This window comes from Pleurodeles waltl, chromosome 4_1 (genome assembly GCF_031143425.1).
Source record: "Pleurodeles waltl isolate 20211129_DDA chromosome 4_1, aPleWal1.hap1.20221129, whole genome shotgun sequence".
In the NCBI taxonomy this organism is placed as follows: domain Eukaryota; kingdom Metazoa; phylum Chordata; class Amphibia; order Caudata; family Salamandridae; genus Pleurodeles; species Pleurodeles waltl.
Window position 1 is genome coordinate 153,694,507 of NC_090442.1, and position 21,588 is coordinate 153,716,094.

Consider the following 21,588-nt stretch of genomic DNA (forward strand, 5'->3'; position numbering starts at 1 on the left):
TCCCCATTCTGCAGGATTTAAATAAAATAATTCACCAGAGTGGCAGTGGCGAGTGTTGTGCAGGAGTGTTGAGCTGTGACGCATGTAAAATTAGCAAATAATTAGTAAAAAGTTGTGTAAATGGAAATGTCCCAGCCAAAGCAGGGCAGAATTTGCAAAGAGCAGAAGAAAGTGGTAAAATAATGCACTCTAATCAACACAGAAAACACATGGATGCAAAGCTTCATCTGGCAAAAAAATGCTGGACTACAACAAAGTTATCAAATAACAATAATTTTCAACTGTTTGGAAAATGTTTCTTTTCCCAATGTGAAAATCAACTTACTAATTCATTTAGGCAATTTCTGTCAAATAAATTAAATTATTAGTTTTGTTTTTCTCAGGAATAATATTTTCGTGAAATTAACACCAAAATATGACCACTGAAATGCTGTCAGTCTGCAGTATACATGGCCAGTGCAAGAAGTGCATTTTTAACAGTGCAGAAATTCAACATGCAGGGCTCCTTACAGGCACCTTTCATTGATGAATCTTGACTACTCACTCCTCAGCCTCCAGGCACACATGGTTACCGTAATAGTGTGGTGTTATCCCCTCTTAAAATACTTCCTTCAATGACAGATGTCACCTCCGGGTGGTAAGCGAGATGCTGTAGTATCTGCACCACAGAGGAATGGTTCTGGCGGTTGATCTAGGGAAGGTGTTTGACCCCCTGGGTTATTCTTTTCTGATAGATGTACTCAGACGTTTCAACCTGGGGGACTCACAAATGAAGTGGATTAAGCTTCTTTACCACTGCCAGGGTTAAAGCGGCAAACTGATTTCACTGATGTACTCCTTTAGCCGAGGAACTGGACACAGGTGGCCTTTTGTTAACCATGCTCTTTGCTCTTGCGATAGAGCCATTAGCAGAGTTCCTGAGACCAGGGAACAAGAGCAGGGGCGATCCCACTTGCAACAGACTCCATTTTGTCTCACTATATGCAGAAAACATGCTCTTGGACTTTGAAAACAGAAAAACTGGGTTAGTGTCCACAACTGAGTACCTCAAAAGATTTGGAAGTTTATTGGCACTGAGCCCCAACTGATCAAAAATACTGTTATCCTAAAGACTGATCCATGAATGAGTGGTTCAGAGACCTGGAGGCAACTATCAGGGGGTTTGTATGGACTGGTAAATGACACAGGGCAGCCCTTAAAATCATAAAACTGCAACTCCCACTGGCTGAAGGCCACATGGGCCTCCTGGACTTTGAGCGATACCACCTGCTGACACAAATACAGTGGCTGTCCAGATGGCTGGATGGTGGCCAACCTCAAGAGCTGGGTCAACGATGTGCTTCATTGGTCCGGGGTAGGCTAGTAGCCTACCTCATGGAGCCAGGTCTAGGAAAAGGCATGGAAAATCTCCTAATAGATATGGCATTGAGATGCTGGAATTAAATGTGTTTTTAAGGCAGCCAATAGTCAATAAATGCACCCACTGCTCCATTGGTGGGGTTCCCTATTTAATCTGTCTAAGCTGAAGCCTGCACTGTGTCTCCATGGATGGGGTCTGGGTTACTGATGCTTGGTGACCTATACAGGGAAGGATGACTTCTCACCCTAACTGAACTGGGTGATAAATCTGGTTTGCCACCCAGTCAGTTCCTGACTTGTACAAGGCTATCCCACAATGTCAGGTAAAGTTGGTGACCCTATGCCTCTGAGCAGGTAACACATGGGGTTTTTCACTTGCTATTCACAACTGTAAATGACCATAAATGTGGTTTTACAAATCACTGCTTAATATGCAAAAATCTCCTTTGATGCAGACTAAAACCAAGTGGGAAACTAACCCAGGTATGGCATTGTCTCCAAAGAATGGGAAAGGGCCGTACATCATGTTAAAAGAGTCTCTACGAATGTAAGATTCAAATACACTCAGTTTACCTACCTCCACATGACTTACATGTCCCCTAGGAGGCTAAACCTCAATGGGACTGTGCTAGATGTGGTCTTTGTGATGCTGACCAGTATCTCGTTATTTAGAGAGAGATCACAGTGTTACTGTGGAGGGGTGGCTACTGCGAGGAGAGTCTGCTAACACCTGAAACCTGTCTGATGGGCTTAATGGCCAAACTGAAGAACAGTTTTGCTGGCAATGGGTTTCTGGCCATAGTGCTGGCTAGGCTCTATATTGCTTTGCACCGGGGTTCTAGATCTTCTCCTCACATGCAGAGGTGCCACTCTGCCCTGAGTAGTTGGGATAACTCTGAAATATTGGCTTTCAGAGTGGAGTAGGAGAAGAATGTCTGCATTATACCAACAGCCCACTTGTGGGATCAAATCCTGCGAAGAGTTAAGAACCCAGATGACATTGATCCAACTGCCCTTGATTAGATGTTGACTACATATATGTTGTGTTGTATTGTGTTATGTTATGCAGATTTGTAGAATGCTCTATCACCCGTAACGGTATCCTGGTGCTCATCAGGCGTGAGTCTAGCCCCACCCAGAGTCTAGTGGGGCTACTTGGAAAGCCAGGTCTTGCGAAATTCAAGAGGTGAGTGGGCAGGCTCTGATGTACAGCAGGTGGTCATTCCATGATTTAAAAGCAATATAGGAGAAGGTTCAACCACAAGATCTGATTTTCCATATGTGGAGTTTGTGCAAGTAGTTATCTGGATTAGGCGGATGTGTCTGAAAGTCTTGTGAAAGCAGATGTGATTGTTGAGAGCCAGTGAAGTGTCTTGAACGTGTGGGTGAGGTGTTTGAATTGTGCTAGTTTGTGAATGATGAGCCAGTGGAGCTTCTTCGGGTGTGATGTGATGTGAGTGTGTTGTGGGAACTCGAGATTCATTCTGGCCCCATAGTTCTGAATGGTCTGCAGCCTTCTGGTGAGTAGTTTGTTGATCTCATCATAGAGGGGTTCCAGTAGTTCAGTTTGATTGAGACCAGGGCATGTGTGATGTTTTTGCAGGTGCTGACTGGGAGCCATTTGAAAATGTCCTTCTGCATCTTTAGGGTATGGAAACATGAGATGGTAATGGCATTGACTTGGGTAGTCATGTTGAGTTTGTTGTCACTGATGATCCCGGGGTTCTTGATGTGGTTGGTAGGGGTGGGTGTTGGTCCTTGCTCTATTGTCCACCAGGTGGAACCCCATGGTGATCATCTCTTCCCGAAGATCACAATTTCTGTCTTGTTGGTGTTTAACTTTAGACAGTTGATCTTCATCCAATAGGCAATTTCAGTCATGCAGGCTTTGATCCTGATCCAGGTACTGGGTGCCCTGTCCTTGAAGGAGAAAATGAGTTGTGCATCTTTGGAGAGGATGCTGATGTTGTGAGAGGGAATGATGCTGGATAGAGAGACCATGTATGCATTGAAGAGGGTTGGGTTCAGGGAGGATCCTTGTGTAACTCTGCAGATGAGGTCATGGGCATCCAAGGTGTATGGTGCCAGGCAGACTGACTGGGTCCCTCCAGTCAGGAATCAGCTGATCCATCGGAGTGTGTGTCCTTGGATAAAGGTGTTGTGTAGACTTTGGATGAGGATGAAGGAGAGACTGTGTCAAATGCTGCGAATGAAGGGCGTTTTGTCTTCTCTGTCCAGAATCATGCAAATGTCAGTACGGCTGCAATCAGGGCAGTTTCCTGGCTGTGGTTGAGTCTGAAACCAGACTGAGTGGTGTCAAGGTATTCGATGAGGTGCTTTTGATGATTTTCTCTAAAACCCTGGGAATAGTAGCAGGGAATTGATTCTGCAGTTGATGAGTGTTGAAGGGTCTGCAGAGGCTTTTTTGAGCAATGGGAGGACAGTTGGTTGTTCCTAAGCATCTTGGAAGGTAGCAGGAGAGTTGGAGGCATTCAGAATGAGTGTGAGGTTGGTGATGATGGGTTGCAGTCCACTGCAGTAGGCATGATGGGGTCAGGCGTCCAATAGTGTCCTTGAGTGGATGGACTTCTGGGGTGTTACAGACCACGTGGTTAGTGTTGGTTTTTTGGATAAGATTGGGAGGCGTTTGAAGAGGTAGGATGGGTCCGGTTGTGGGTTGAAGTTGCTGTGTGGGTTGTTCCCCACTAACATGATGACTTCAGCATTTGTTGCTTCCTCAAGCACTTCATAATTGCTCACATATATTGTGCCTACATGTGCCACTACAAGTTGGTTATTTGTTACAGTTGCTTATGATCCTAGTAAATAAAATCCATAGTTGACAACTTCCATATTCCTAAGGCCATCTCAGTACATAACTACCTGAGACCACTGATCAGACTTTTCACTGAATTATTGTGAACACGCTAATGTGTGAACTTCATTACATCTGATCATGTATTCACTGCAGTGTTGTGATGTACAATATAATAATAACAACAGAAATCAATAAAAAGATTTAAAAACAAATGATTGAAGTAGAGATGGAAAGTGGATACGGGTTGAAAGTGAGAGGTGGCTATTGTTTAGGAGACTTATTGGCATACAGGAATACAAGAGTAAAATGATAGAAAGGTGAAGCAAGGATAGAAGAATAGCAAGATGGTGCGTCTGAAGTACATGAAGAGTATGAAGTGAATATTGGAATGAGTTGGGTACATAATTTTGCAGGGTTTGCAGGAGAATACTGAATTGAATGAGCAGTATGAAAGGATGGAGTGCCAATTAGAACTGAGTGGCATATGGTTTGGGTACAGTAACAACAGGGCCTTCAGTTAAACAATGAGTTAACAAATAGCAGACACTTCAGGTTAAGATTTAGAGCTACATGGAGTGCAAGGGATTTCACAAATCACAAGGAAAGGATAGCAGTGGACCTTGTTTGGGAACAGAGAGCATAAATGTGTTCAAGTTGTTTTGGTTTGTAATTTGAATGTTCTTGTCCCCTTTCCATCTTCCTTTTTCTTATTTTCCACTTATACCGCTCTCTCATTTTCGAACTGCTCCCTTTGGCTCTTTTCCTTTCCTAAAATTGTGTTTCTACTACTCTTAATCTAATCCTGCCTTCATTCAACTCAATTTGTTGTTCTTCCTTTTTGCAATGAACCAACCCTTCTTTCCACTTCCCTCCTCATTCTCCCTTTCTCTATAATCCCTGTAATCGATTCCTATGCCATGCTGAAAACCCATCTTCCTTTATGCACTCCCTTTGACCTTTTTTGAATGATGCCTGTCATCATACATACTTTACCCCATGTATATTCCTCTTTTATTCCTACTGTTGCTTCGTGTTTTTCTTCTTATCTTCCCCTCCACCTTGTTTTTGTCTCTATCGCTTTGTCCTATTCCCTTTCAATCCCATACAATCTCTTTCCCACAATTTCCTCTCTTACATTCTTTCCGCTTCCCCATCCTTCCCAGATTCAAGGTGCCGTCATGGTTGCTTCCTGTTTCCAAATCTTCGTGGGATTCTCTGGTTTGATTGGACTCCTCATGCGCTTCATTGGACCATTGACAATCGCCCCAACCATCTGTCTCATTGCTTTGCCTCTCTTCGAGTCTGCAGGCAATGATGCCGGCTCACACTGGGGGATATCAGCCATGTAAGTTTTACTACTTCCCCCTTAAATCAATCAATCAATCAAACATTTGTAAAGCACGCTACTCACCCGCTAGGGTCTCAAGGCGCTGAGAGGGGGGGGAGGGAAGGACTGCTACTGCCCGAACAACCAGGTTTTGAGGCGTTTCCTGAAAGTCAGGAGCTCCTGGGTCTATCGAAGGTGGGCGGGGAGGGTGTTCCAAGTCTTGGCAGCGAGGTGGGAGAAGGATCCGCCGCCGGCTGTAGTTCGATGGATGCGAGGGACGGTGGCGAGGGCAATGTTGGCGGAACAGAGTTGGCGGGTGGTAGTGTGGAAGGTCAGTTGCTCGTTGAGGTAGGCCGGGCCTTAACCATCCTTTCCAGGTTCAAAGGACTATTGGGGTTGATTTTCTACTTTTTGCCTCCCAGAAATACACAAAAAGTGTGTACCTTGGTGGAAAATATTGCTCTAGAAGTCCATTATATATGTATAAATAGTGATTCCTCCTGACCAAACCCTAAAGGTGATAACATTGCAACTCTTATTATTTCTTCAAGCCACAAGAGGAAACCAAAACTATTAGCTATGTCTTTGACTAAAGAGAAGCACTTTGCACATAATTCGTATTGAATGATTTCTTTATTTATTAATTATAATTTTGTCTTTGTAAACAATATATGTGATAGCCCCAGTACTGCTATCTTTGCAGGTACCATTGTGTTTGTGTTGGGTTCATCTAATCTAACTGATATTGTTTGTGGGTATGTGAATTGCCTGAGTGACCATAACCATCTGTGTGGGGTTTATGTTTGGATTTAAGAGCAGCTAAACATATAGACTTTGTGAATGAAATAGATAATTAGGAGCAACTGAAGGATCGTCTAATAGGCAAGAATTGACCCTACTGTGTTTCTATCGACCTTGGTTACACAAAAGGTAAACAATTTTAAGACCTGTTTCGAGGAAGATGTGGGTTGTAGCAGGGTTAGCAGAGTTAGAATCTCCTTAGTTTAATTTGTAGTTCTATTAAGAACAGCCTTACCAGAGCTAGAGGCAAGTCAATGGATAAATATTGGGCATAATTTGATAGAACTTGTAGGTATGAACACAAAAGGTGGATGACTTCTTTACATGCAACTTCTAGGGATGTGGATGAGGAGCTCAGACTTATCCCAATTCTATTTGATGTGAAAGAGGTAGATGCTGCAGTAAAAAGCCAGATGCTGTCTCATTAGACATTTTTAAATGCAATATTGAACTGTGGGTATCGATTCCCTAGGACTGGATGAGATTTGCAACTAACACCAATAGTCCCTATTTATAAAACATGGAAGAGGACCAACCATCAATGCTATCAGCCCATTTCTCTTTTAGATTAATCTGTCAAGCTACTGGGGAGAATTTTACAAGAAAGACTGGACTCATGGGGTGGAAAATTCCATACTATCAGATGTACATTAGGGATTTAAGAATGTTTGGGCATGGTAGACCAAAGCCTAAACCTGAATCTGTATTTGGAAAATATAGTGGTTGAGTCTAAAAAGGCAATAGCAAGCGCACGCTCACGTTTAATATCTGGCAAAGCCTTCAATATTACACCTGGGTGAACACTCACCACGGATTTATATTGACCCGCTTTTGATTAAATCAAATTGGGGGCACCATATTGTGACCTTTCTGAGAAAGGATTAATGGCTGATGGACCACCCCATTCATGAGATGGATGTTTTGAACATGTCACAGTGCACTTTGTTTTTTTTACACATTCTACATAGTCCAATGGAAGCACTACTTGAAACAACTATTGTCCAAAATAATTTTCTAATGTAGATCTGCTCTAATATACTTGCATCAATTAGACTCTTGACTATTTGATTTACAGTTATTAGTTTTATCCAAAAAGCTATCAGGCTGAGGACATTCTTGAATCAACTATTTATTTAGCACATGCATTTGCTGTTAATGAAAATCATTTTATTTTTTAATGACTTTTCTTCCAACTAGAGCATGAGCTTGTAATTATTGTAGTTCACTACACAGTGGTAAATATCATACTTGCATTTTTTAAAACTGACATATACTTAACTTATGTTTTTATTGCATTTATCTTTCCTTTGCCACTAACTATTTAATCTCATCCAACATAACTATACCCCAAAGGCTAAGGGACCCTAATTTAGGATGCTACCTAAAAGAATTTTCTTTGTGCGAAAGAATTTTCAAGGTTCAATTCTCATTATTAAATGGGAGCTCCAATCTATGGGTCCGATTTAGAACTTGGCGGACAGGTTGCTCCATCACAACGGTGACTGGTATCCTGTCCTCCGAAATCTAAATCCCATAGGATAAAATTGGATTTAGATTTGGGCAGATGGGATATCCATCATCGTGGTGACGGAGTAACCTGTCCACTGAGTTCAAAATCAGGCCCTAAGGTTAAGGCAACCACCGTAGGTAGAAGTGGGGCTCTAAAGGTTAATTTGTGCTTGCAATAATGTATAGAATTAGAGATGGTTAACACTGAATAACGGGGATATTTTTTCACCAAGGGGTTCTGAGTGGCCTCAATAGAAAATGGCCTGAACTAACTTCCCACTGCCATACTGCCATAAGTTAGTGATGCATAATGAGAAGGTCATTCATTGCATTGCAGACAGAAGTACTTATATTATGTGTGAAAGGAATTACAGAACGTAGCCATCCTATTATATCAGTCCCTCTATATGATGGTTCATTGAACTAATGTATAGTATGAATAAATGTATTCACTAAAGGGATGTGTGTTTGATTCAATAGCCAGAGATCCAACTCCTGGTCGCTCCGCTCAGCCTCATTTCCTCAAGGTTGATCAAATGAGCACCACTGAGTTTCATACCACACTAAACCTATGATATTGTTCACTGTAAAGAAATGCCTCTTTTTGCATGATCACCCTCACGTTTTTGGATTGATGCTGCTGGTTTTTCGACTCTTAAGTTGTACTGAGTGCTGCCAAACAGGCCTTAGTGACACTGCTCTGACCCTCAAAATGTGTAAATCTAATTGGTTAACCCACAACTGGCATAAGTTAACTTACTAATAAGTCCTTAGTGTATTGTTCCAGGGGTACCTAGGGCTTGTAAGTTAAGTGTGCCTCATGGATGCAGCACTTAAGTTCCACCACAAGTGTGACATAGGGCAACTTTAGCAACACAAAAGGATGTGCTTTGTGCGCCCTAAGTGGCAGGGGTATGCCCAGACATGGGTCCCTTGCTTGCTGCGCCACTGGATTCAAGCTAGCCTGGCTGATGAAGGGTGATACCCTGAAACCGGTCCCAGGATGCTTGTTTCCTGTCCAGGGAGGACCTGGCCTAGCAGTTCGGGCTGGACTGTTCCCATGGGGAACAGGGTCAAGAATGATTTGCATATGGCTGGGTCCAAGCTGGGGTGACGTGGTGAGCAAAATAACGATGGATTAAACCCGGATCTGTGACTGGGGGTGAGTGTTTGAAAAGTTTCAGCACTCCGTCCATCATTTTATTTTGTTTTGTGATGTTGCTTTTTGCGCCCTAAGTGGCAGGGGTATGCCCAAACGTGGGTCCCTTGCTCGCTGCGCCACGGGATTCAAGCTAGCCTGGCTGATGTATGGTGATACCCTGAAACCGTTCCCAGGATGCTTGTTTCCTGTCCAGGGAGGACCTGGCCTAGCAGTTCGGGCTGGACTGTTCCCATGGGAAATAGGGTCAAGACTGATTTGCATATGGCTGGGTCCAAGCTAGGGTGACGTGGCGAGCAAAATAATGATGGATTAAACCCAGATCTGTGACTGGGGGTGAGTGTTTGAAAAGTTTCAACACTCCGTCCATCATTTTATTTTATTTTGTGATGTTGCTGCATATTAGAGCAACTGAACTTCAGAATGTGGGAGACTAAGTTCGTCCACTCTGCCAAAAACCCCCAGCCCAATTCCTGGCTAGCTTACACTGCCTCATCCACACCCCGAACCATGCTGGGGTAGAAGCTGATTGTGGCAATTTGAGCATGACACTCTGACTTCCAAGGAAGTCAGAGTATCAGATCTCACCCTTTCATTGTATTACTCATGCATGCCCAGGCAAAACACAAGAGAGATATGAGATATGTTTTCAATACATTTATTGAAACAATCGTAATCTTGCATAAAGAGAATGAGCTACAATAATTAGGCAGATTGTTAGAGTTTAAATGAGTCTTAATCCATAGGAATCAATGGTTGTATCTTTTGAGCACGAAATACCTGGAATGCGTCAAAAACTAAGATGATGGGGGCCACAGGGGAGGTGAGGCACCAAAAAAAAAAGCTTAGCGATGCGTTGGTTGCTTAATACACAGGGGAGGTGATGCGTCGAATATTTCCTTGCAGGAGAGGTGATGCGTCAGCTCCTTACTGGCACGGGAGGTGATACGTCGATTCTTTCCTCGCGGGAAAGGTGATTTCCGGACACGCAGCCTCAGTTCCTTACTGTAGTATGGGGTCAATGAAAAATTGACAGCCAAGTACGATGTGTGGAAAATCCAGACACACTGTGTTGATAGAGACGCACTGAAACAGGCACTGCATAAATTCTGCAGCCGTGAGACTGGTGCTGTATCGATTCTCCAGCAGCGGGACAGGTGCTGTGCTGATTTCTTTTTAGCCACGGTGCATCAGTGTGTAGATTTTCTCCTTCAGGTCACCATCTTACACTTCCGAAGGCCCCGGGACTGGAGTTGGCACCACTTGGCAAGTTAGGACTCTCTGCAAAGGAGCCCAGGCACTGACAGATGATGTCTTTGATGTCCCTGAGACTTCCTAACAGGAGGCAAGCTCAGTTCAAGCCCTTAGAGAAGTTTGGAAAGCAGGATGTGTAAAGCAAAGTCTAGTCTTTTCACTCTGAGGGCAGAAGCAGTAAGCAGCAGACGAGCACAACAAAGCAACAGCCAGAGTGACAGTCCCTCCTACAGCATTCTGCTTTTCTTCCTGGCAGAATGTCCTCAGTCCAGAAGTGTTCTAGCTTTGTGGGGTCAGAGGTCCAGTACTTATACCCATTTCTGCCTTTGAAGTAGGCAAGCTTCAAAGAGAAGTCTTTGTAGTGCACAAGACCCTGCTTTTCCTGCCCTGCCCCAGACACCCTCCGGGGGGGTTGGAGACTGCTTTGAGAGAGGATAGGCACATCCCTATTCAGGTGCAAGTGTCAGCTCCTCCCACCACTCTAACTCAGGAAGATCCATTAGCCTGGGTGCACTTGCCAGGTCGAAATAGCAGTTTAAAACCGCACACACAGACACTGCAGTGGCAGGTCTGAGCCATTTTTGCAGTCTACTCATGTGGGTGGCACAATCAGTGCCACAGGCCCACTGGTAGCATTTGATTTACAGGCCGTGGGCACACCCAGAGCACTATACTAGGGACCTGCTAATAAATCAAATAAGCCAATCATGGAGAAACCAATCCTCATAATGTTTTTTAGACCGAGAGCAAGCATATGCATTTTAGCACTGGTTAGCAGTGGTAAAGTGCCCAGAGTCCTAAATCCAACAAAAATAGGTCAGAAAAAAATTGAGGAAGAAGGCAAAAAGTATGGGGATAACCCTGCAAAAAGGGCCAGGTCCAACAAAGATGAAGGAATTCAAAGGAAGCAGCATTACAAACATGTTAAAGAGGATGAATAAACCACCCATAATAAATGAGTTCTAGATGTTCCTATATAACCCTATGACTATACTGAGAGCATAGCATAACATGTGTACCCTCAGCCATTGCCCGCTAGAAATGGATAAGCCTAAGCCCTATACCCGGAAACTGTGTCAAGAGTCAGCCCATAGTGTGGATGGCGACCCTCTTGGGAAGCTGGTAGATTAGCACCACCAGAGCTGCATGTCGAATACAGCATTCATCCCAGGACGGTTGAGGCTGGAGTGCCTTTCTGCCCGTCCAGGTTAGTGCACCATTCATATAATAAAAAGCCACTGTATCAGAACCATAGCTATGATGTAATACTATGGTAGAAGCTGTCTCCTAAATGGGCAACGCAAGTACCAGGATAATGTGTACTGTGTTCCTTTCCTTGAACAGAATATATGTTGATTAACAGAATATGCTGATGATATATCGAGAAAAGGCTAACTAAAACAAGCATCTCGCACAGTATATTCCTAGAATAATATTATGCAAGCAAATTGTGCAAAATGTCATGCAGGTAAAACATGTAAAAATGTGAAATATAATACAAAGCTAATATAGGGGACCAACGTGGGTCCAAGAGGGCATAATTATTCCCCAATGACGAGTATGGAGTTACACCATGACAACTCGGTAGTGCAAACTTCCTACTGTGACTGCTAAATATGATAGTTCAAGGTATCCAATGAATTGTTGCATTAAATCTAACTTGGTGCTCAAATCAAATTTTATTAAACTTTTGCACAAATGGCAGCTTCAGAAAGTTGCCACTTTGCTGCCTAGAGATGTCCAGTAGCCGTTTATGGTTGCAAACAAGTTGTTGTCCTCGAGACAGCTTCTGCTCCCCGGAGAGAAGTGTGAATGACTCTCAGGAAGGGAAACAAAGGATCTGCCTATAGTAGAGGCGTGATTTCCTCTTGGAAGAATGGCAAGATTGGATGTGAGCCCCAAAGGCGAGTTTCAAAGTGTAAGCCGTCTTTGAAGGGTAAATGGCAGTAAAATGCCAGAGTGACTGATTTTTTTGTTTTAGCAGACAGACTGGCATCTTGTACTGAGAGGAAGAAATTATTGTCAAACTGCTTCTTTCCAAGGGTGTGTAACCCCTAGTTAGCCACACCTTTTGGTTGGGCTGGTACCTCTACTCACCACAAGAATGGTTCTGCCAAGTTCAAAGTGGGCAGAGTTGTGCATTCAGGGGATAGTCGGATGCCACACTTTGCAGCAAGTCGTCATCCCGGGCAGAGGCGACCTGGTATCCTATTGGCTAGTTAGTTGTCACATTCCCCTGGGATTGTAGTGGACATAAAATTGGCACCTCCGGCGCTTATACCTGATATAACATCTGTATTGCAGAGAAAACTGAGGAAGGACTGTCCTGGACTCTGCAAAGAGAGCCTGCTCCAAAGCTGAACTGCACCTGCTGCATCCTAGGCTAGCAAAGAAAGGACTGTGCCTGTGGTGCCAAAGGAAAGTTGTCCCTGAGACCCAGACAGAGAAGGTGACTCCAAGAGTCAGTTAGCTTACTCCCTTTAACAGACATAAGAGCTGAGGAGCCTGCTCCTCTGAGCGCCCAAAGCCAAGAAGCCTAACCTCTGCTAGATGGCAAGGTGCAGCCTGGGAGACAGTGTCCTGACTTTCAAAAGTTGCACCTAGGTCCGCTGAGCTAGATTTTACAATCCACCGTGACTGGACAGTATACAAAATTATGTCATTATTACACAGTGAGGTTGCACAACCACACCATATAATAAACCACTTTCCTCACATTCATCACGAAAATCCTTAGGGTGAAAGTATGCTTTACTAATGAATGTCATCCTTGACATGACAAATACTATTATCTGAATTAGAGAACATAGCCTTACTTTTATTTCTATGGTACTGTAGACATTTTGCTACTATCTTATGCAATGCAGATTAAATGTTTCTATCATGTCTATAGTTCTATAGAAAATTAATGCAATACAATTTTTTTTTCATGGTGTAGCACCATAGCTGCTGATGGTGCACATGGGCTGAAGAAACAATGTGTGAGTGCCAGATATGCAGAAGTATGAAATGAGCCCTCTTGAAGTCAATTCACCCACCTATAGATGGGTGTCACCAATAATTCAAAATGGTTTCTAGCAAATAGTTGTCGATTGCTGGTTCAAATATTCCCCTAGTCTTACCCTCATCATGGAACATAGAATACACAAACTAAGGCGGTCATTATGAACACGGCGGTAAACACCACTGGCCGCCGTGTCGCTGGTGAACAGAAGACCGCCATTGGCGGTGAACAGGAACCCACCATATAATGAACCAAAAAGCTAACTCCGACAAAAACCACCAGTCTCCGCCAGGACCTTGTCGGGGGAAATGCTGGACCTTCCATCCCGCTGAGAACACCCACACCTCGCCCTCCAAATCATGATGCACAAATCACTTTGGCGGTCAGTGGAGGCCGACCGACCATTGGTGGTGCAGACCGCCACGGGCGGCAAGTGTACCCAACCGTAAGAACTGCACCCATTGGATAAGTTAGAAACCCACACACCTGACACACATCCACAACACCATAAAACACTCACAGACACGCCCCAAAATCCTTTGCAACGAAAGTAGGCCAACGAAAAGACAGATCACCAGAAGCAGACACCGAACGCCACAATCCACGATACTTACACCCAACCACACAAGAGCACCCTCACCGAGAACCACACCAGGCACCATTCACGACACTCACCATGGCACCCCCCAAACACCCATGCTTCACAGAAAGGGAGCTAAGGACCATGGTGGACAAGATCCTGAAGGTCGAGCCTCAACTATTCGGGGGCTCAGGTGCAGCACTCACCCATTGCCAGGAAGATGGAGCTATGGCAGACGCTTGTCAACAGGTTCATTGCAGTGGGACACCATCCACGCACCAGGGATGACATCCGCAAGAGATGGAACGACCTGCGGGGGGAAGGTCAGGGCCATGGCATCCAGGCACCACATTGCAGTCCAGAAGACTGGGGGAGGACCTCCACCAACACCACCCGACTACACTGACTGGGAGGAAAAGGTACTGGCCATCCTGCACCCTGAGGGACTCACTGGACTCATTGGAGGAATGGACTCGGGTAAGTCGTCTACATTTACCCTATATCCATCACACCTGTAATGCATGCACCATGCCACCCCTCCAACACCCACCAGGACCACTACCCCACCTAGCCCACAGGCACTGAATCCACTTCTCCTGCATGCCCACAAACCCACTTACAGGCCCACATCCCTCCCCCTGTGCACAGCCACCCACCCCTGCAAAGAAACACAATGACCTATAACACCCACAATGCACCTCCACATCCTAAGCTAAAAGCAATGTTAACCCCACTAAAGCATCCTGCATGGCCCCAAAGTGTGTAAGATGCACAAACCCGCCCAGGCCCCTACACCCCATCCGACCATGATGATGTACCAGACATGTCCATTTCCCCCAACAGGCACCACCACCCATGCCACACCCTTACGGACAAGACAAGGGAGACAGAGGCACCTCACAGGACACTGGGGATGGAACCCTGGACACTGATGAGCAGGCTGGCCCCTCACACAGTTCTGGACTGTCACCATCCAGCAGCCCCACCCAGGATACCACTGACACCCCTACCACCCAGCCAAGAACATCAGCCCAGGGCAACCATCCCCACACCTGTGTATCCAGGCCACAGACTGGTGGAACACAGGTACAGAGGCCACAGTCACCCCCTACCAACAGGCAGGAAGACATTGGCCCCAGTACAAGTGGTACCGCCAGACCTGTGCAGGGGACACAGGCACAGGGGGCTAGGCCCAGTGAGAGGGCATCACTGGCCCAGGGGGGAAGCCACAGGATGGATGCTGCAGCCCAGGATGTGATTTCGGATGTCCTGGGAGCCTACCACCATACCCAGGACAGATTGGCCCAGATAGTATCCACCCTAGAGCAGAGTCAGAGGATGCAACAAGCACACCACCAAGAGGCCATGGAGCAGTGGAAACTGCACAATGCCACAATGGCCAGCATAGCAGGTACGCTGCAGCAGCTTGTCCAAACACAGCCTGAGGCCCACACAGAACAGGAAGCCCCCACTACAGCACAGGAGACAGACCGGACAATAGAGCATCAGCAGCGACTTCACATGTACTACCCTCAGAGGAAACACAGGGGACATCCATCTCATCCCCTACAGGCCAACAACAGGTGCCCAAATGCACCCTCAGGCCAAGATATGGGACAGGAACACCTGCCAAGAACAAGGCCCCCTCTAAGAAGTGAAAAACATTTCCACAAACTATCCCACCCAATCAACCACCAAACAGTGCTACCAATAATTATAAACTCATGTAAGCATGGATAGACCTGCCAATACTGACAACAATGCTGCCACCATGTTGCCATTTTGGATAACCACCATTGACCCACTGCCATCACTGTAATTTTCACAATTTTATCCCTGCACCAAATAAAAACATATCACACCTGTTACAATGTACCCTGTCATGTGTGAACAAAGTGAGGTATAGATGCAACTGGTTGATAACTCCTTTATTTGTACCTGCGTAGCAGGAACTGCACCACTCGCCTTACATGTTGTTGTGCCTAAATATGTTCACTAAATTGTATACTGTCCTATGCAAACCTGGACACAGTGGCAATTATTATATTCCAACTCCCCCGAGATGACAAGACACACTGACAGTATGATGCACAGACACCAATCTCATCCAATTGTCCCACATAGTTACTGGAAGTAGAGTTGTATCAGTTGTGTCCTGGAATTTACATCTTCCCCTTCCTCATCATCCCCATCACTCTCGCCCCCTCTCTGAGGAAGCTGGTCTGGATATACAGCACCCTCCTCCTCCAAGAGGGGGATAGAATTTCTCACAGCCGCGTTGTACAGCATGCAGCAGGCCACCACTATTCTACACACCTTTTCAGGCCCATAGGCCAGGCAACCACCAGAGATATGTAGACAACGAAATCTAGCCTTCAGGAGACCTATTGTGCACTCTATCACCCTCCTAGTACATCCATGGGCCTCATTGTAATTCCTCTCTGCATCTGTTCCAGGATTCCTCACTGGTGTCAGGAGCCAATGCAAGTTGGGATAGCCAGAATCACCTAGAGAAAGGTTAACAACACAACTTAAAATGACAAGCCTCAGAGGCAGACAAGCTGTCTGTCTGCAAGGTGGCAATAAGTGACAGAAACACCTACCTATGATCCACCCCCTGTCCTCTTGTAGTTGTTCCATCTTGTGTGGCACACTACTGTTCCTCAGCACAAATGAATCATGGACTGAACCAGGGAACATGGCATTCACATGTGTGATGTACTGGTCTGCAGTACACACCAATTGGATGTTCATGGAGTGAAAGTTCTTCTGGTTTCTGTACACCTGTCACTTACTCTTGGGGGGATTATAGGTATGTGGGTGCCACTGATGGCACCTATCACATGGGGAATGTTGGCAAAGGCATAGAAGTCCGACTTGATGGCAGGGAGGTCAGTACTTTGGGGAAACCTCACATAGGACTGCAGGTGTCGTACAAATGCATTCAGGAATCTTGTCAGTATAATGCTAAACATTGGCTGTGAAAAACCAGCACCCATGCCCACTGTCTCTTGAAATGAGCCTGTGGCTAGGAAATGGAGTGCAGAAAGCACCTGCAGTTAAGTAGGGATGGCATGCTGATTACGATTTGCCGGAGTCAGTGCAGGATCCAGTAATGAACAAAGTTCAAGAATAGTTGCACAAGTGAGTCTGTAATTGATAATGATGTGACGCTCCACCATGGTCCGCAAATCCACAAGTGGTCTGTACACTGATGGGGCCCTTCCTCACCACAAGGGTCTGTACCTAGGAGGAGTTGAAAACATGTGTGAGGAACACACATACATCTGCACACATTGTTTTTCATGCAACACTGCTGGCATGATCATCGACGACACTAATGCATAATGTGTATGACATAACATCAATTTGACCACAATGATAGATCAGGGCTTGTCAGGTGAGGTAATGTGAATTGTCACATGCCTATGTGTGTTTTGGGAGTTTTATAAATACATAGTTTTTGCCAAAATGTCTGCCCCATGTAATCCACAACTGTAGTTGTTGAAGTGACCTCATACAGCTAGCGGTTGACGTAACAGCGTTAGGCGGTGTTTACCGCCATGCGCAAATTCACTGGTTAACATGGATGTCAATGGGGAATTCTAGCGTATCATGATCACGGCCGGCGGTGACGGTGCACACCGCTGCGGTGCGTACGCAAACTCATCACCCCAAATTCACTTGACTCCCTGATCTCGTGCAAACAGGTACTCCATTGAGTGTACTGCTGTGTCCTGCCTCTGGTAATGGAAGTGGCACGTGTTGCAGGAGAAAGGGCCCCGGCCTTCACCCAAGAAGAATTGGAGAGGCTTGTGGATGGGGTTCTGCCCCTGTACGCCAAGCTCTACGGACAACCAGAGGTACACGCGAGTAGAAGGATTGGGGGCCATGGATGTGTGTAATGGTTGGTGTTGGCAGCATACATGTGTGCACCTCTGACCCTGGATGGGTCAGGGTTCCTGACATGCTGTGTGTGTATGCGCTGTACATTGGTTTGTACTGTCCGTCCCATAGTGGACGTATAGCCAGCTGTATATGATTGGCCAGTGCCTGACCTTTGTGTTACATTTCTGTGTGTCCCTTTTAGGTAAGCGCCCACCAGAAGAGGGCACTTTGGCATGCCATAGCCAAGGAGGTGCGGACCCTGGGGGTCTACAACCGGCAGAGCACACACTGCAGGAAGAGCTGGGAAGACCTGCGGCGCTGGGAGCGAAAAATCTGCGAGGCCCAGCTGGGGAAGTCCTCCCAACGGGGAAGGGGTGCTCGTCGCGCACTGACCCCCCTTATGCTACGCATCCTGGCGGTGGCGTACCCAGACCTGGATGGGGGCTTGAAGGCTGCACAGCAGTCATAAGGGGGTGAGTACACATACCATATTTTTTACCCTTGATGCATGTGTGTGTGTGTGTGTGCATTTCGGTTTATGCTGCTTAGTTGCAGGGACTCTGACTGATGTCCATCTACATTATGGCCTCCGTGGGGAGTAGGGGTGTTTTGGTCAGGTCTCCTACACGTCGGGTCCTTTAGTTGTTTGGGGAATGGCTGTAGAGCAGGGTTCTGGGCACTATTCAGGGGCATAGCCATGGGTATAGCGGTAGGTGCTGCCTGTTGGAGGGTCTTCTGGGTGGGTGTATGTATGAACCACTATGTTAACTCCATTCAGCTATTTACATGTGTCTCCTCTTTTTTTGTCTCCCCATCCCTGTTCTCTTGTGTTGTCTGTCTACATCAGAATCATCTGGCAAGGGAGCTGAGGCACCGGTGAGTGGGGATGCAGTGGCCCACGGATCCTCGGAGGCAGAGTCGTCTGTCGCCAAGGGGACCAGTGGGTTGGAGGGCGAGGGGAGTACCACGGGGGAGGCAACTACCACTGGAGGTAGTGACTCCGATACCTCCTCTGATGGGGGCTCCCGGGCGGTGGCGAACCCTAGTGGGCCCACACTTACTGTGTCATCTTCCGCCACCCCCCATACCATCACCGCCCTCCCATTTGTTCCCCACGGAGTTGCCCCTGCCGGCTCACCCAGAAGGGTGGGCGTCTCCTTCGCCCCAGGCACCTATTCCCCTGCCCCAGTCAGCCCCGCTGCTCTCACCGGGAAGGCTATTGACCTCCTGAGAACCATCTCTGTAGGGCAGACAACCATCATCAATACCATCCAGGGGCTAGCATCAGAAATGTAGCAGACCAATGCCTATCTGGATGGCATTCACGGTGCCATGTCTGGCCTACAGAGATCTTTTCAGGCTCTGGCCTCGTCTTTGACGGCAGCCAGTGTCCCTGGTCATTCCGTTCCCCCTCCAACCTCCTCTACCCCTTCCAGCACACAACTCCCTTCACCTGTCCAAAGCACACAATCTGACACGCAGGCACACACCTCAACACACAAGAAGCACACTTCAAAACACAAGCACCACACCTCCCACCACAAGCATTCACACAGCCAACATACACATGCACACACAGCAACTTCCGCTTCCTCCTTTTTGCCCACCTCTTCCGCCTCCCTGTTTGTTCCCTCTACATACACCCCCCCAGGCACTGCACCTTAATTCACTGTTGCTGACACTATTCCTGCAATCACCACAATAGCACACATCCATACATGCACCCCAGACACCACACCTGCACTCACCACAGCTACTTTAGTTGACACATGCAGCACACGCACCAGACTTGCAGACACCCAAACAACATACATTCACACTGGCAGCCTGTCTTGTCCCACTGTGTCCACCCCCCTCCAAAAATACTCAAATGCACCAAAACACCCACCCATCACACATCCACCACACCTCAGCATACTGTCCAGTCACCTGCACCCACAACACGCACACCTACACCACTTACGACCACACCCTCTACCTCCACTCCCACGCCTTCCTCCAGGCCCAACCCAATTGCACCAAAGAAACTTTTCCTCTCCTGTGCTGACCTATTCCAACCCACTGGCCCACCGCGTCTCGTCCCTAAATTTGCACACCTCCTTGCCCGTTCCACTCCTTCCACGTCACAGCCCGCCCCTGTCCGCCCTTCACATTCCTGTGCCCGTTCCCCAGAGAGGAAGAAGCCCTGTGTTGAGCCTATTCCATCTGGCTCCACCCGGTCCAAGCACACTCCCCCACCTTCCAAGGCCAAACCCAAACCCCCTCCACCTTCTGAACGCAAATCCAAGCCCCACCCCGTTGTAAATCCCCACCGGAGCACTTGTGGGAGTCAGGTTGGGGGCCATTGTGGCCCATGGAACTTCGAGCACTAAGGACTGGCCATTGGCCTTATTTACAATTTGTTTGCTCAGTGAGCTGAATTAAATGTTTTTGTGTGGCCTGTGTTTTAGCGGGACACCCTGGATCCCTGGTCTCTCGTTTCATTGTTTGTGGGTGTGAGGCACATGTATGTACTTTGGACAGGTTGGATTTGCATTGTGTTGGGTAAGTCCCTCTTGCTGTGGGGTGTATGGGTTGTGCTGCTGTGAAGGGTTGTGGGAGCGTTGCAGGGTGGGTGGAGTGGGTGGGTATGTAACTGTGCCCTTTCTTCCCTTATTACGTAGGTTGCGGTTCTTACCGTCGTTGTCTTCGTCAGCGGTCTCGGTCGTGGAGGTATATGGCAAGGAGAAGGGCTGGCATGATCTGCAGCTCTCTATCCATGTCTGCTTGGGCGTGTTGTGTTAGCATCCGGTGAGTGTTTCCTTATATTTGGTTCGTTTCCGTCTGGCTTTGCGTGGCGATGTTTTCCACCCCGGAACTAACGGCGGTCTATTGGTTCATTATTTGATGGGCAGGTTTGGCCTTTCCGACTGACTGTGGGCCGGCTCTGCTGTCGTTGTCGGCACTCCTCTGCTGGCGGTGAGTGGTTTTCAGGATGCCTGTGTTTCAGTTGGTTCATTATTTGGCTGTCCGGAACACTCCTCTGTTGGCAGTTTTTACCGCCGCCGCCGGCAGGGCGGTGTTTACCTCCGTGTTCATTATGAGGGCCCAAATTTGTCTGAACAAAAAAATACGTAGACAATGCCCTTTCAATTAAGTGTTTCAAGGTGGATGATCTCAAGAAAGAATTCTTAATCCCCAACAAGGAATTCAACAATTTCTTAAAATTGCATAAGGCCATGATAAATGTATGCCATGAACTATGCACACTATACCTGATGCACACTCTGAGTTTGAAAGTTCCAATTAAAGAACTGTTAAGTGTCATAGGCAAGGATCAAGCAGGTGGATGAAAAAAACAAATCCCCTGAATCCAAACTGCTAGATATCATGCTAGCCATAGCTTAAAAAAATGTTGCAGCTTTTTGAGAGAATACTACTCTCTAATGGAGACTAAATGGTGGAATGTCCTATGCTTAGTTCATAACCTGAAAAAGTCGTAGCATTCTATAAGCATCCATCAATAAAAGTAATAACCTGCAATCTACCATTCAGCTGAACAACTGCAATATAATATTTCAGAAGAACTTGCATGTGGCTTTTCTATAGTGCTATCTAGCCAACAGGCAGTGGAGTGCTGCACCTGGCCAAAGACAGCCATTATGTTTGTGAATGAAAGGAGCAGTAGCTGGTTTATGAACTATTAATCCATTGTGATACAGTATTCACTAAAGAGGTGAATTTGCAACGATTTTCTAAATTGGAGCAACGTTGGGGTGGTCCTGATGGATGCAAGAATGTTGTGTCCCAATCTCGGTGCTTCAAAGAAAAAGGCCTGTTGACTTGTTTTTTTCTTGTTTACACTTCTTAGTCAGCTGTCTGAGGGTGATCCTGTCTGCAAAATAAGCAC

The 21,588-nt window shown here is 46.4% G+C and overlaps 1 protein-coding gene across 1 annotated transcript in view; it reads left to right on the forward strand.

Moving 5' to 3' along the window:
• Positions 1 to 21,588, forward strand: part of LOC138287493 (solute carrier family 23 member 1-like) — a 293,360-nt gene that overhangs the window by 201,808 nt on the left and 69,964 nt on the right. Inside the window, exon 5 of the mRNA XM_069227946.1 lies at positions 5,341 to 5,522. Within this exon, the coding sequence (XP_069084047.1) occupies positions 5,341 to 5,522 (182 nt within the window). The remainder of the gene's footprint in view (positions 1 to 5,340; positions 5,523 to 21,588) is intronic.